Source organism: Euleptes europaea, chromosome 1 (assembly GCF_029931775.1).
Source record: "Euleptes europaea isolate rEulEur1 chromosome 1, rEulEur1.hap1, whole genome shotgun sequence".
Classification (NCBI taxonomy): domain Eukaryota; kingdom Metazoa; phylum Chordata; class Lepidosauria; order Squamata; family Sphaerodactylidae; genus Euleptes; species Euleptes europaea.
The window spans coordinates 175260701-175274615 of record NC_079312.1 but is presented as its reverse complement, the minus strand read 5'-3'; the positions used below and the strand labels follow the sequence as shown (position 1 = coordinate 175274615).

Below are 13915 nucleotides of genomic sequence, written 5' to 3'. Positions count from 1 at the left end.
CATCTTCAAGTACTTGAAGGGCTGTCATATAGAGGATGGTGCCGAGTTGTTTTCTGTTGCCCCAGAAGGTCAGGCCAGAACCAACTGGTTGAAATTAAATCATAGAATCATAGAGTTGGAAGGGACCACCAGGGTCATTTAGTCCAACCCACTGAAAAATTCAACAATTTCACAACTACCTCCCAAACACACCCAGCGACCCCTACTCCATGCCCAGAAGATGGCCAAGATGCCCTCCCTCTCATGAACTGCCTAAGGTCGTAGAATCAGCATTGCTGACAGATGGCCATCTAGCCTCTGCTTAAAAACCTCCAGGGAAGGAGAGCTCACCACCTCCCAAGGAAGCCTGCTCCACTGAGGAACCGCTCTGTTAGAAAATTCTTCCTAATGTCTAGATGGAAACTCTTTTGATTTAATTTTTGGTTCTGGTCTGACCTTCTGGGGCAACAGAAAACAACTTGGCACCCTCCTCTATACGACAGCCCTTCAAGTACTTGAAGATGGTTATCATCTCCCCTCTCAGTCTCCTCTTCAGGCTAAACAGACCCAGCTCCTTCAACCTTTCCTCACAGGACTTGGTCTCCAGACCCCTCACCATCTTTCTTGCCCTCCTCTGGACATGTTCCAGCTTGTCAAAAGAGTTTCCGTCTAGACATCAGGAAGATTTTTCTAACAGAGCGGTTCCTCAGTGGAACAGGCTTCCCCGGGAGGTGGTGAGCTCTCCTTCCCCGGAGGTTTTTAAGCAGAGGCTAGATGGCCATCTGTCAGCAGTGCTGATTCTATGAGCTTAGGCAGATCACGAGAGGGAGGGCATCTTGGCCATCTTCTGGGCATGGAGTAGGGGTCACTGGGTGTGTGTGTGGGGGGGAGGCAGTTATGCATTTCCTGTATTGTGCAGGAGGTTGGTCTAGATGACCCTGGTGGTCCCTTCCAACTCTACGACTGTATAACTGTCTTGCTGGATCCTGTCTATCCCCTGTGGCCCAAGAGCTCAGTTCCAGTGGGTGCTGGGGTCGAGACTCAGCGAAATCACGGAAGGCGGTGGAGGGGCTGTGGGGGAACCCACGGCACGCAAGGGGCTGTACCAGCCGTTGTGAGCACGGGAAGCTTGAGGGTGGTGAGAGGCGGGGCAGGGAAACTGGGCAGCGGTGGTCGCGGGCAGCGGGGGTGGCAGAGTGTAGGTGGCAGGGAAGCGGGGCAGGGGGTGATGCGGCGCAAGAGCGGGAGGGTACTGGTACTGCCGCGGCGGTGGCGTGGGCATCGGACAGACGGACAGGATGCCGGAGGCGCCCGGTTTCAGCAGGGCCCGTTCCTGCTTTCGTTGCTTTGCCCGTCGGTTCTGGAACCAAACCTGTGAAAGGAACGAGAAAAGGGAAGAATACACGCCTTGAATTTTATTACTGGGTAGGGTTGCTAGCCTCCACGTGGAACACACACATACATAAAGTACCACTGATGCACTGAATGTAACGGTTTATGCGGTTTCAAAAATGTGATTTCCAACAAAAGATTCCAGTTATGCAACAAAACAATTTATACAAGTTGCAACTAATCTACGAAAGTTTACAAAGTTTCGAGAAACAGACCAGCGGAACAGAGGCGTGAGCACAAAACAGCACGGTCTGCTGATGTAAATTTAACTAATCTGCTTGGAAGTAGCGGCTCCCCCAGGCTGTCTGCACATGCAAAAGCAGCAGGCAGGAAGCTCGTTCTTCCTGCCTGCTTTGGTCGTAAGCAGAAAACAGCAAGGAAATAGCACCTTGTGAGGTAGGTGGGGCTGAGAGAGCTCAGAGAGAGCTGTGACTAGCCCGAGGTCACCCAGCTGGCTTCATGTGGAGGTCCATTCAACCAATGGGTTGAAATTAAATCAAAAGAGTTTCCATCTAGACATTAGGAAGAATTTTCTAACAGTTAGAGCGGTTCCTCGGGAGGTGGTGAGCTTTCCTTCCCTGGAGGTTTCTAAGCAGAGGCTAGATGGCCATCTGTCAGCAATGCTGATTCTGTGACCTTGGGCAGATGATGAGAGGGAGGGCATCTTGGCCATCTTCTGGGCATGGAGTGGGGTGTCACTGGGGGTGTAGGGGTGGTGGTTGTGGGTTTCCTGCATTGTGCAGGGGGTTGGACTAGATGACCCTGGTGGTCCCTTCCAACTCTATGATTCTATGATCCTATGAGTGGGGAATCCAACCCGGTTCTCCAGATTAGAGCCCGCCGCTCATGTGGAGCAGTGGGGACTCAAACCCTGTTGCCCACTGCTCTTAACCTCTACACCACGCTGATGGCCTCTTCCGGATCCCCCTGCTCCATGTTCAGCACCCCTCAATTCTAGCCCTCTCGTACCTGGATGCGCGCCTCATTGAGTTTGGTAGCCTTGGCCAGCTCCTCCCGGCAGTAGATATCCGGGTAGTGGTTTTTCGTGAACGCGGCCTCCAGCTGATCCAGCTGCTCTTGGCTGAAGGTGGTCCGGTGACGTCGACGGGTGGGGGCGCCCGCTGTGTGCAAGGAGGAGGGGGCCGTGGGAGAGATTAATGAGCCCCCCGCCAGTCCAGGAACATGGGGGAACTTCCTGTACAGAGACACTTCGACATCTGAAAGAAAAGAAGGTCGGCTGATACCCCTCTATTCTGGCCCCAACTCAAGTCCTTGGAACAGAAAAAGTTTTTAACTATTATCAGAAGAGGAGGAGGAGGAGGAGAAGAAGAAGAAGAAGAAAAAGGAGGAGGAGGAGGAGAGGAGGAGAAGGAGAAGAAGAAGAACAAGTAGAGGAGGAGGAGGAGTTGGTTTTTATATGCCAACTTTCTCTACCACTTAAAGCAGACTCAAACCGGCTTACAGTCACCTTCCCTTCCCCACAACAGACACCCTGTGAGGTAAGTGGGGCTGAGAGAGCTCTAAGAGAACTGTGACTAGCCCAAGGTCACCCAGCTGGCTTTGTGTGTAGGTCTGGGGAAACAAATCCAGTTCACCAGATTAGAGTCTGCTGCTCCTGTGGAGGAGTGGGGGAATCAAACCTGGTTCTCCAGACCAGAGTCCGCCTCTCCAAACCACTGCTCTTAACCACTACATCACGCTGGCTCTCAATGGAGGAGACATATCTGGTGGTCAAGCTCCCCCCACCCCGCCACGCATACCAATTTTATCTTCAGCTCCGTGAAGTGTTAGGCCAGGGGTCCCCAATGGTTTTCAGCCTGTGGGCACCTTCTTAATTCTGAAATATGGCGGGCGCGGCCACAAACTGGCTGCCAGGGGAGGTGGCGCCAGCCCCCAAATGTTAAAAGGACTAGGCAAGTAGGCGATGTGAAAGACCTCTGCCTGAGACCCTGGAGAGCCATGGAGAGGGGCTGTGGCTCAGTGGCAGAGCATCTGCTTGGCACTCAGAAGGTCCCAAGTTCAATACCCGGCATCTCCAGTTAAAAGGGCTAGGCATGTAGGTGATGGGAAAGACCCTCTGCCTGAGACCCTGGAGAGCCGCTGCCGGTCTGAGTAAACAATACTGACTTTGATGGACCCAGGGTCTGATTCGGTACAAGGCAGCTTCATGTGTTCACGTGACCTCAAAATGCTGCTGCTGGTCAGAGTGCGAAAGGGAGGGAGGTTTTGGGGGTGGAGCCTGAGGATAGGGTTGCCAACCTCCAGGTAGTAGCTGGAGATCTCCTGCTATTTCAACTGATCTCCAGCCGATAGAGGTCAGTTCCCCTGGAGAAAATGGCCACTTTGGCCATTGGACTCTATGGCATTGAAGTCCCTCCCCCAACCCCCATTCTCCTCAGGTAGGGTTGCCAGGTCCCTCTTTGCCACCAGTGGGAGGTTTTTGGGGCGGAGCCTGAGGAGGGCAGGGTTTGGGGTGGGGCGGGGCTTCAATGCCATAGAGTCCAATGGCCAAAGTGGCCATTTTCTCCAGGGGAACTGATCTCTGTCGGCTGGAGATCAGTTGAAATAGCAGGAGATCTCCAGCTAGTACCTGGAGGTTGGCAACCCTATCCTCAGGCTCCACCCCCAAAACCTCCCTCCGGTGGTGAAGAGGGACCTGGCAACCCTCAAATAGGCACACTTCTTTCTCCCATCCCGATAATTAAGCACCACAAAGGTAACTTTTTCTTTCTTTTTTTGCAATTCCTTCCCGCAATCCCCAGGATTAACTTTGGGGAACATGATGCAGCAGCCCCCACCCCTTTGGAGAACCTGAGATCGTGAGAGCAAGGGGCACACAATGGGCCAGCCGGGGAAACTAATTAATTTGGGACCCTCGGGTTGGGGAACTTGAGCCCCCAGGGTCTGAGCCAAACCGCTTTCAAATTAACACGTGTGGCATTTGGTGTTTGGGGACAGCCGGACCGGAGGGAGTGCGTGCGACTACCGGTCTCTTTTCGCCTGTTTCAGTCTCCCAGGACTCAGCAATATCGTCCAGCTTCTTGCAGGCTCTCATGTGGAAACAAATCCCCCCCCAACCCCAACCCCCCAAAGCGCCGCTCTTGTGAAGTCGGTGGCAAAAATGACTCTTATCGAAGGAACTCCCGGCCAAGGCTGAAGAAGAGTTGGTTTTTATATGCCGACATTCTCTACCTTTTAAAGGAGAATCAAAGCGGCTGACAATCGCCTTCCCCTCCCCACAACAGACACCCTGGGAGGTGGGTGGGGCTGAGAGAGCTGTGACTAGCCCAAGGTCACCCAGCAGGCTTCATGTGGAGGAGCGGGGAATCGAACCTGGTTTTCCAGATTAGAGTCTGCCGCTCTTAACCGCTAAACCACACAGACAAGGGTCAGTGTTGTGAGATTTTTACATGAATCCCTGATTGGATATCCTTCCTCTCTTACATCTAGGGGGAAACCTCTTCCAGGAAACATGGAGATATTCCTGGAACTATAGGTACAGCTTCCCATTTCTGCAGCAAGTATTTAAAGAAGAAGAAGAAGAAGAGTTGGTTTTTATATGCCGACTTTGTCTACCTTTTCAGGAGAATCAAACAGGCTTACAATCCCTTCCTCTCCCTACAACGGACACCTTGTGAGGTAGGTGGGGCTGAGAGAGTTCGGAAGAACTGCGACTGGCCCAAGGTCACCCAGCTGGCTTCATCTGAAGGAATGGGGAATCAAACCCGGTTCACCAGATTAGAGTCCACCGCTCATGTGGAGGAGCGGGGGATCGAACCCGGTTCTCCAGGTTAGAGTCCCCCACTCTTAACCACAACACCACGCTGGCTCACACTGGAAGGGGAGAATGAACCAGGGAAAGAGGTACCTCCGGCAGGTGGATCTATGAAATTTGCTTTGTAAGAGTAACAGCGTGTCAACATTATGTCTGTGAACACCCATGGGAAGGGCAGATGAGAGAGAGAGAGAGATTAAAAAACCACAGGCAATACCCCTGGTCACCCCATTAAACTCCACTCCCATCTCAAAGCTATGTATATAATAATCGCTATCTACCTGGCTTCTTTCCGAGACACAAGGCAGTCGGAAATGTAATATAATTCCCCCCCAGTATGATCATGAGTAATGAAATATAGAGACCCAAAACTACCTGTCGTCTGCTCAGTTCCAGCTGTTAGAAACAAGCTGGAGTAAGAAAAACTTGCATTGCTTCTAGAAGGCTTTGGTGAACATCTATCCTCTAGTCCAGGGCTTCTTAAACCTTTGCCACTCGCGACCCCTTTTCGCCCGAGAAACTTTTACTCCACCCCGGGTAGACAGGTATGTAAAATAGGTATACAAATCAAACATTTACTGATAATAAATCATAAAGAAATTCATTTTAAAACAATTCTTTGGTATACATATGATTTTACCATTTATTAAAGACGAAAGCAAGTTTGCATACTAACGAGATGGATGTGCTTGTTTCGTGACCCCCTGCATTCAGTTACGCGACCCCGTATGGGGTCGCAAGCCACAGTTTAAGAAGCTTTGCTCTAGACTCCTGTCTCTTCCAGAGCAGGGAACTGATGTGCCGGCATGCTGAAACCCGAAATGTTTCAGCCCATTCTCACTGATTCCTTTTGCCACCCGAAGCAACCTCTTCTCCCCCAAATGTTCCATTCACCGGAACCTCCCTTCTATCTAGATGCCCTCTGGGTGCCCCTTCTACCCCTCTAGGTAAGAACTCACCGGCTGTGGAGCTGACTGTCTCAGGGTACGTCTCGGCAAACCCCGCCGTCTTCCTCTTGCCTGCTCGTCCCCCCTCCATCTCCCTGGATCCCTCCCGCACTTCCCCCCCAAACTTTTTAAGCCTGTTCTGACGTCAGTCTTCTCTCTTGGGGGGTGTCTGCTTGTATAGGGTGGGGCATCTTTGCCAATCACCTCCCACTAGCTAGCCTCCTGTGGCTGGAGATGGACACCGAGAGGGAGGGTCAGACCAGAGGAAGGCGGGAGACAGCACTACAGAGGGTGGGGAGAAGGGGTGTCAGGATTTAGGGTACGGGTGTGGTTTTCTGCGGCAGGGTTGCGCCGAAACACGCTTGTCCTGCCGGCCGGCGATGGATGTGCAAAAATCCTGTCCGCGTGTCATCTTGCATGGATATGTGTTAAACTGTACAATTGTGTTGTTATGCTTAGGCATAAATACAGATGTTGGAAGGCCGAACTGTTTTTAAAAAAATAACAGGATAGTGTATTCAGAGTTTAAACTAATACACTAATTGGTACAAAACGGTGGAATTTATATTTTTCTTTAGCAATATTTTTTTAACGTTGATAGAAAATATCTAAGTAGTAAATATAGCAGGGATTCTAATCATGATGCTTCAGGTGGTTGTTCTACCTTGCTTATATTTATGGTTTTTCTTTTTTCCTCCCTCTTCCCCCCCTAATATCCCTTTTTTAATTTTTGTACCCCACATTTAAAAAAATCAATAATTTTTTTTATTAAAAAAGCAAAGCTGTACAATTGTGTGTTTCGAGCGCAAGTCGCCCTGCTTCCCTGTGGTTCTGCACAGGAGGTGGGCGTACCTGCTAGGGTGGGGTTATGACCATTTCATAGCTCTCTTGGATGGCTGTTTGCATGCGGAGCTCCTAAAGCATGCCAGGGCTTTAGGGGGGGGATGACTGCGGTGTAACACTGAAGAGGCCTTCTGTGGGTGGCAGCCCGGAGCCCCCGTCTCCTGGGATAATGTTCCCGTAATCACGGCTGCCTATTGTCACGGCAAATCCCCTCCAAATGCAGGAATCGACCAATCCATGCTGGACTCTCAGCCGCCTCACCGGCTCTTCCAAGTGTGCCTGGATCCGCAGACCCTCCCTCATGCTATCCAAGCTAGGGTTGCCAACCCTGAGTTTGGAAATACCTGGAGATTTGAGGGTGGAGTTTGGGAGAACAGAGTTTGGGGAGGGACTTTGGTAGGGTATAATGCCGTGCCATCCACTTTCCAAAGCAGCCACTTTTTCCAGGAGCAGTGTAATAAATAATAATAATAATAATAATAATAATAATAATAATAATAATAATATGCCAACTTTCTCTACCACTTAAGGAAGAATCAAACCGGCTTACAATCACCTTCCCTTCACCTCCCCGCAACAGACACCCTGGGAGGTAGGTGGGGCTGAGAGAGCTGTGACTAGCTCAAGGTCACCCAGCTGGCTTCATGTGGAGGAGTGGGGAAACAAATCCAGTTCACCAGTTGGTTCTTGTAGGTTACAAGAACTCTGACCATGAAAGCCTTCGACAATATCCAGTTCACCAGATTAGCCTCCACTGCTCAAGTGGAGGAGTGGGGAATCCAACCCGGTTCTCCAGATCAGAGTCCACTGCTCCAAACCACCGTTTTTAGCCACTACACCATGCTGGCTTTTTCAAATAAGTAAATAAGCAATTTATGTAGAAGTAGAGTTGGTTTTTATACCCAGCTTTTCTCTACCTTTAAGGAGTCTCAAAGCGGCTTACAATCACCTTCCCTTCCTCTTCCCATGACAGAAACCTTGTGAGGTAGGTATGGCTGAGAGAGTTTGGAGAGAACTGTGACTAGCCCAAGGTCACTCAGTAGGCTTCATGTACAGGGGTAGGGAATTGAACCTGGTCCTCCAGATTCGAGTCCGCCACTCATATGGAGGAGTGGGGAATCAAGCTCGGTTCTCCATATTAGAGTCTGCTGCTCTTACCCACTACACCGCGCCGGTTCTCAGTCTGGAGATCAGTTGTAATTCCAGGAGATCTCCAGTCCCCACCTGGAGGTTGGTAGCCCTAACACGGGGGTCATCCGAGGCCATTGCTTGTTGTTTTCCCGGGCTTTCCTTGTTGGACTTTTGGAGCAAATTGTAGAGCTTAAGAGAAAAGCCGGAGGGACAAAAGAGAAAGCCGGTCGCAAACTGGTCTGGCAGGTGGGGCAGATTCCAAAGCTGGCTTGGCGTTGGCTGTGGAGGAAGCAGAGCTGGTTCAAGGTATTTCGTCACCCAAGAGTCCAGTTGCCCAAGCGGCCCTTTTCTCCAGGGGAACTGATCTCTATCGGCTGGAGATCATTTGTAATCGCAGGAGATCTCCAGCTACTGTGTGTGTGTTAATGGGGAAAAAAACTGCCCGATGGGCTCTATAAATGAACACAATATCCACTTATCCAAATTTATGCAATAAAACTGTACTATTCAATTCACCAAATAACTGTAATTCACCACTATAAATCCTACAATAACACGCAGAAACATATGCAAGTAACAACACTAACAACAACTGAGAAATTAACCAAAGCCTAACCGGCTATTTGAAGGAGACACGTGGCGCAGAGTGGTAAGCTGTAGTACTGCAGTCCAAGCTCTGCTCACGACCTGAGTTCAATCCCAATGGAAGTTGGTTTCAGGTAGCCCGCTCAAGGTGGACTCAGCCTTCCGTCCTTCTGAGGTCGGTAAAATGAGTACCCAGCTTGCTGGAGGTAAAGGGAAGACGACTGGGGAAGGCACTGGCAAACCACCCCGTAAAACAAAGTCTACGTAATAAACGTCAGGATGTGACGTCTCCCCATGGGTCAGGAATGACCCGGTGCTTGCACAGGGGACCTTTGCCTTTTTTTTAAAAACCGGCTATTACCTAAACTTAAAACGAAAAGGATGCACAATTTTACAAGCCTGACCGGCTTTTGCCTAAAATTAAGGCAAGAAGATGCGCAATTCGGCCAAAGGCCACTAACTTGTACAAATAGGCTAAACCAAGCAATAATGTAATGCGCTCAAGGTGCTAGAATGGATGCCGAGTGTCCCAACCGCAATAGCAAAGACAGTTCATTCCCCGAAGAAAACGGCGCCCACACTGTCGGCAGCCCTGCCCCACCAAAATCTTAGGCCATGCCTGTGCTTTTTAAGCACATGCTTGCATTTGAGCAGGAAAACAGAAAGGATGTTGTGGAGAACGATGTACATTGGGGTGGTTTCTGGCCGCCTCTTCCTGTGGTACTTGTTACGGAGTACACTTAAGTTGGGTCCAGGGTCCCCATTCTGTGTCCTTTTTTTTTTTTTTTTTAATTTTATTGGATTTTATAATACAAATTTTCCATATGAACAAACAACAATAATGGTAACATGTAATTCTAAATCCTAACTAGATGTTGTTATAATTTCTTATATACGTTATAAACTACCAAATAACGGAAAATTCTTCGACTTCCCCATCACCTCCGTTCGCCTCTTAATAAAGTATTCTAACCCGTCGTGATTGGTCTGATCTTAATTATTCTTATAACTCAGTTAAATTTCATATAACATATCCTATTAATATAATTAATTATAATTCTTAATATTAATAGTATCATTTAGATCAGATTAAAAGGTAATCTTCCATTTTCCCCAGTCCTGATTCATATTCACAATATTTCATCCAAGCCTCCCATTCCCCCGTAAATCGTGCATTGTCTTTTTGATTTAAAATGGCTGTAAGTTTTGCCATTTCCACCAGTTCAAACATTTTCAAAAATGTTTGAACTGGTGGAAATGGCAGTCTTTTTTCCCTGGGATTTCTGCCCCTTTCCATTTTGCTGCGAAGAGCAATCTTGCCGCTGTTGTAGCAGCCCCCATCCTGTGTCCTGTGTGAGAGTCACCCGTGAGTTGCGGGTTCTCCTCCGCTCCTGCACGCCTGGCACCCGATCGGTATCGTTCCTGCAGCATGCGTGAAGAAGGGGCTTCGGCTCCCCCACCCAGCTTCTCCACACAGGCCACAGTCACAATCCGAAGTGGGCAGCGGGTGCTGGGAAAGCGAGGAGAAGCCACAACTCACGGGTGACTGATCCACGAGACAGAGCGTGGGGTCCCTTCACCCAGCCTGTGTCCTCTGTAATGTGCGAATCAGCCCCGGTCCCATCTGCAGCTCAGAGGGCTGTGAGACAGGAGGGCGCTTTTTGGCCTCTCGGTCCTGCGACTTCCCCCCTGCGGAAACCGAATCCCAGAATCCGAACTTTCAGCACCGTTGCAAAAAGACAACGGTTTTTTCCCTTTCACAAAAATTTGGGGTGGGGGACCTTTTTCCCACCAAGGGCCGTCTGGATATTTATAACATCATCCGCGGGCCATACGAAATTATCAACTTAAAAATTAGCCGACCAAGCCCCAAGCAGGCAGCAGAGGGCGGATCGCCAGTCTTAGATCCTTCCGAGCTAGAGATCTGCCAAGACCCATGAAGGGCCAGACCGAATGATTTCGCGGGCCTTAAACGGCCACCGGGCCTGACGTTCCCCACCCCTGGTAGGGGATGCAGCCGACTAACACAATACTCAGGAAGGTAATTCTCGCAGAGAAAGTTAGGGTTGCCAACCTCCAGGTTGGGGCTAGAGATCTACCGGAATTACAACGGATCTCCAGGTTACATGTTGAAAAGAGCAAGAGTCCAGTAGCACCTTAAAGACTAACAACGTTTCTGGCAGCGTGTGAGCTTTCCTGAGCCACAGCTCACTTCTTCAGAAGTGTGCCGTGGCTCACAAAAGCTCATACCCTGCCAGAGGTTTTGTTAGTCTTGAAGGTGCTACTGGACTCTTGCTCTTTTCTACTGCTATTGACAGACTAACACGGCTACCCATCATGATCTATCTCCAGACTACATAAATCGCTTGTTTGTTTATTCCCAAGGTCCCTCCCCTCCCTAAACTCCACTCTCCCAGGCTCCACCCTCCAATCTCCAGGTATTTCTGACCCCGGAGTTTGCAACTCTAAGGAGAATCACAGAATCATATAGGGTTGGAAGGGACCACCAGGGTCATCTAGTCCAACCCCTGCGCAATGCAGGAAATTCATGCTTCATAACAAGTACTTCATAAACTAAAAGGAAAAAAAAGTATTTCATGGTGAACTAACAGGATAGAATTAACCGGAACAAGTTTTGGCGATAGGCGCTTGCTCAGGCTGCAGAACGAGGCAGAAGAATGATCAGGTTGTAAAAGGGATGATACCACTTCATTCTGCTGGGGGTGGGAATTACGTTTTTCCAAGTTCACCTACATTAGTAGGGGAAGTGGGAAACTATCACAGCATGCAAAGCTAGAATGGTCTAATGTGCTTTTATTTTTTTAATTTGCAGGGAGCTGTTCATGGAGGAACATTAATACTGAGCCCCGTGGCACAGAGTGTTAAGCTGCAATACTGCAGTCAAAAGCTCTGGTCATGACCTGAATTTGATCCCAATGGAAGTCCGTTTCAGGTCGCCGGCTCAAGGTTGACTCAGCCTTCCACCCTTCTGAGGTCAGTAAAATGAGTACCCATCTTGCTAGAGGTAAAGTGTGGATGACTGGGGAAGACAATGGCAAACCACCCCATAAAATGTAGTCTGCCTAGTAAACGTCGGGATTTTGACATCACCCCATGGGTCAGTAATGACCCAGTGCTTGCACAGGGGGCTACCTTTACCTTTATCCTACACCTACCTTGTGGGCATTGAACACATGAACACATGAAGCTGCCTTCTACTGAATCCGACCCTTGGTCCATCAAAGTCAGTATTGTCTACTCAGACCGGCAGCGGCTCTCCAGGGTCTCAGGCAGGGATCTTTCACATCACCTGCCTGCCTAGTCCCTTTAACTGGAGATGCCAGGGACTGAACTTGGGAACTTCTGCATGCCAAGCAGATGCTCTGCCACCGAGCCACGGCCCCTCCCCATTATGTCATCTTAAGGTTCTACCACCTCGTTCTGCTGCATGTGTGTAGACCAGGCCTTTGACGGCTTTCACAAAGGATTTGGCAAATTCATGGAGGACAGTTCTGATCGACAGCTGTTTGCTGTAATAGCTCAATAGAACCTCCACGTTCGGAGGCAGTGTACCTCTGTGGGATGCTAGGAACCTTGGGTAATTTGTCTTGGGTAGTGCTTCTGCTTACGGCCGGTGTCCTTTCCCCCCTCCCCATATTTCAGCCGCTGGGAAACGAGTAGAAGGGAGAGCTGAGGGGCTTGAAATTGTCCATCGACCGGGCCGCTGTGTTGATTGCCCTTCGATCGTTCTTAATGCGATTAAGGCCCCTGTGATTGCTAAGAATTCCTCCGAGTCCTGGCGGGCAGTCCTCATTATTCTTAACTGAGAACGTTATGGGCAGAGGCGAGGTTGTGCCCTCAGGACATGGCATTAGGTCCGTGCGGGGGCGGGGGCGGCAGATGGCCGCTAAGGATGTCCCCCCCTTGCTCTCCACATGTCAATAAGCTTTTAAAAGTCATAGTTAAATCTTGACCACCGCATTGATCCCAGATCTGAACTCAATGAAAACCGCCCGATCGAAGGGCTCCAGTCCGTTTGCATGGCTCAGAGAAGAATCCAAGATTTCTGATTGCTAGCCTCCTTCTCCTTTAGCATAACTTGTGAGTTTAATTCAAGGCCCTGGTTACGACCTCTGAAGCCCTTCACGGTAAGCATGCCAGCTCTGGGTTGGGAAATATCTGGAGATTGAGCATCTGTTCAAAATAGCAGCCCAACGTTCCTTATATAAACTTTGCATATTTCTAAAAATTGTATTTGGTGCGGTTTGGGTTACTCCAATTATCTTCACAGCACTGAGCCTTTGTTTGTTCCAACCACCTGCAGGTTGGCTACCTTATCTGTAGCATTATACCCCATTGAGGTCCTGCCCCTCCCAAACCTCAGGCCAGGAAGGCCATCCCCCACCAGGCAATGGTAGCACGTGGACTGGACCTGAGTCCGTGACAGGCTGTGATGTCACAGGACGACCTCAGAGATGAGGTTCTAGAATCCAGGAGAAGTTCTGCCTCTGGGTGGGATGTGCTTGTTGGGTGTAGCTTTGGCTGGTTGAGAACTTTGTTGGGGCCTTGGAGAGGTTCAAGCCGACTTGAGGTGAAGGTAGGAGCCATGCTCTGTTAGTCTCCGCTACAAGGCATCTGTAGATGGAAATGCAGCACCCTGAATGAAAAGATGACTCCCAAGTAGAGTTGCCAACCTCTAGGTACTAGCTGGAGATCTCCCGCTATTACAACTGATCTCCAGCCGATAGAGATCAGTTCACCTGGAGAAAATGGCCCCTTTGGCCATTGGACTCCCTCCCCAAACCCTGCCCTCCTCAGGCTCCGCCCCAAAAACCTGGCGAAGAGGGACCTAGCAACCCTACTCCCAAGTCATGTCTATGCTATGAGCTTACTAGTAAGTCAAGTCAAGTTTATTGTATAAGGCCGTAGGCCATTACAATCTAAAACAGTATAGTAGCAGGTTAAAACAGGATGAGCTTACTATGCTCAATTGAAACTGGCTTGGACTGTACCTAGGATTGCCAGGTTCCTCTTCACCACTGACGGGAGGTTTTTGGGGTGGAGCCTGAGGAGAGTGGGGTTTGGGGAGGGGAGGGACTTCAATGCCATAGAGTCCAATTGCCAAAGCAGCCATTTTCTTCAGGTGAACTGATCTCTATCGGCTGGAGATCAGTTGTAATAGCAGGAGATCTCCAGCTAGTACCTGGAGGCTGGCAACCCTAACTTTACCCACCCGAGGTATACTGGTAGACCAAGTTGACCA

At 49.7% G+C, this 13915-nt stretch overlaps 2 protein-coding genes across 3 annotated transcripts in view; both read right to left on the bottom strand.

The window, feature by feature from the left end:
• Window positions 1-13915, bottom strand: part of LOC130485889 (RNA-binding protein 3-like) — a 37209-nt gene that overhangs the window by 13682 nt on the left and 9612 nt on the right. The gene's annotated exons all lie outside the window — the stretch shown is intronic.
• LOC130478017 (homeobox protein prophet of Pit-1-like) lies at window positions 992-6184 on the bottom strand. The gene is made up of 3 exons (XM_056850132.1): window positions 6106-6184; window positions 2341-2588; window positions 992-1351 (listed from the first exon to the last, which is right to left on the bottom strand). The coding sequence occupies exons 1-3, from the start codon at window positions 6182-6184 to the stop codon at window positions 992-994; spliced, it is 687 nt and encodes a 228-aa protein (XP_056706110.1).

What these genes read in the sequence shown, in the direction of transcription:
- LOC130478017 (XM_056850132.1), bottom strand. Translation starts at nt 6,184, where the DNA reads ATGGAGGGGGGACGAGCAGGCAAGAGGAAGACGGCGGGGTTTGCCGAG. An exon ending in GACAGTCAGCTCCACAGCCG is followed by an intron (nt 2,589 to 6,105) that starts GTGAGTTCTTAC and finishes CTTTTCTTTCAG; the next exon opens with ATGTCGAAGTGTCTCTGTAC. An exon ending in TCAATGAGGCGCGCATCCAG is followed by an intron (nt 1,352 to 2,340) that starts GTACGAGAGGGC and finishes TTCCTTTCACAG; the next exon opens with GTTTGGTTCCAGAACCGACG.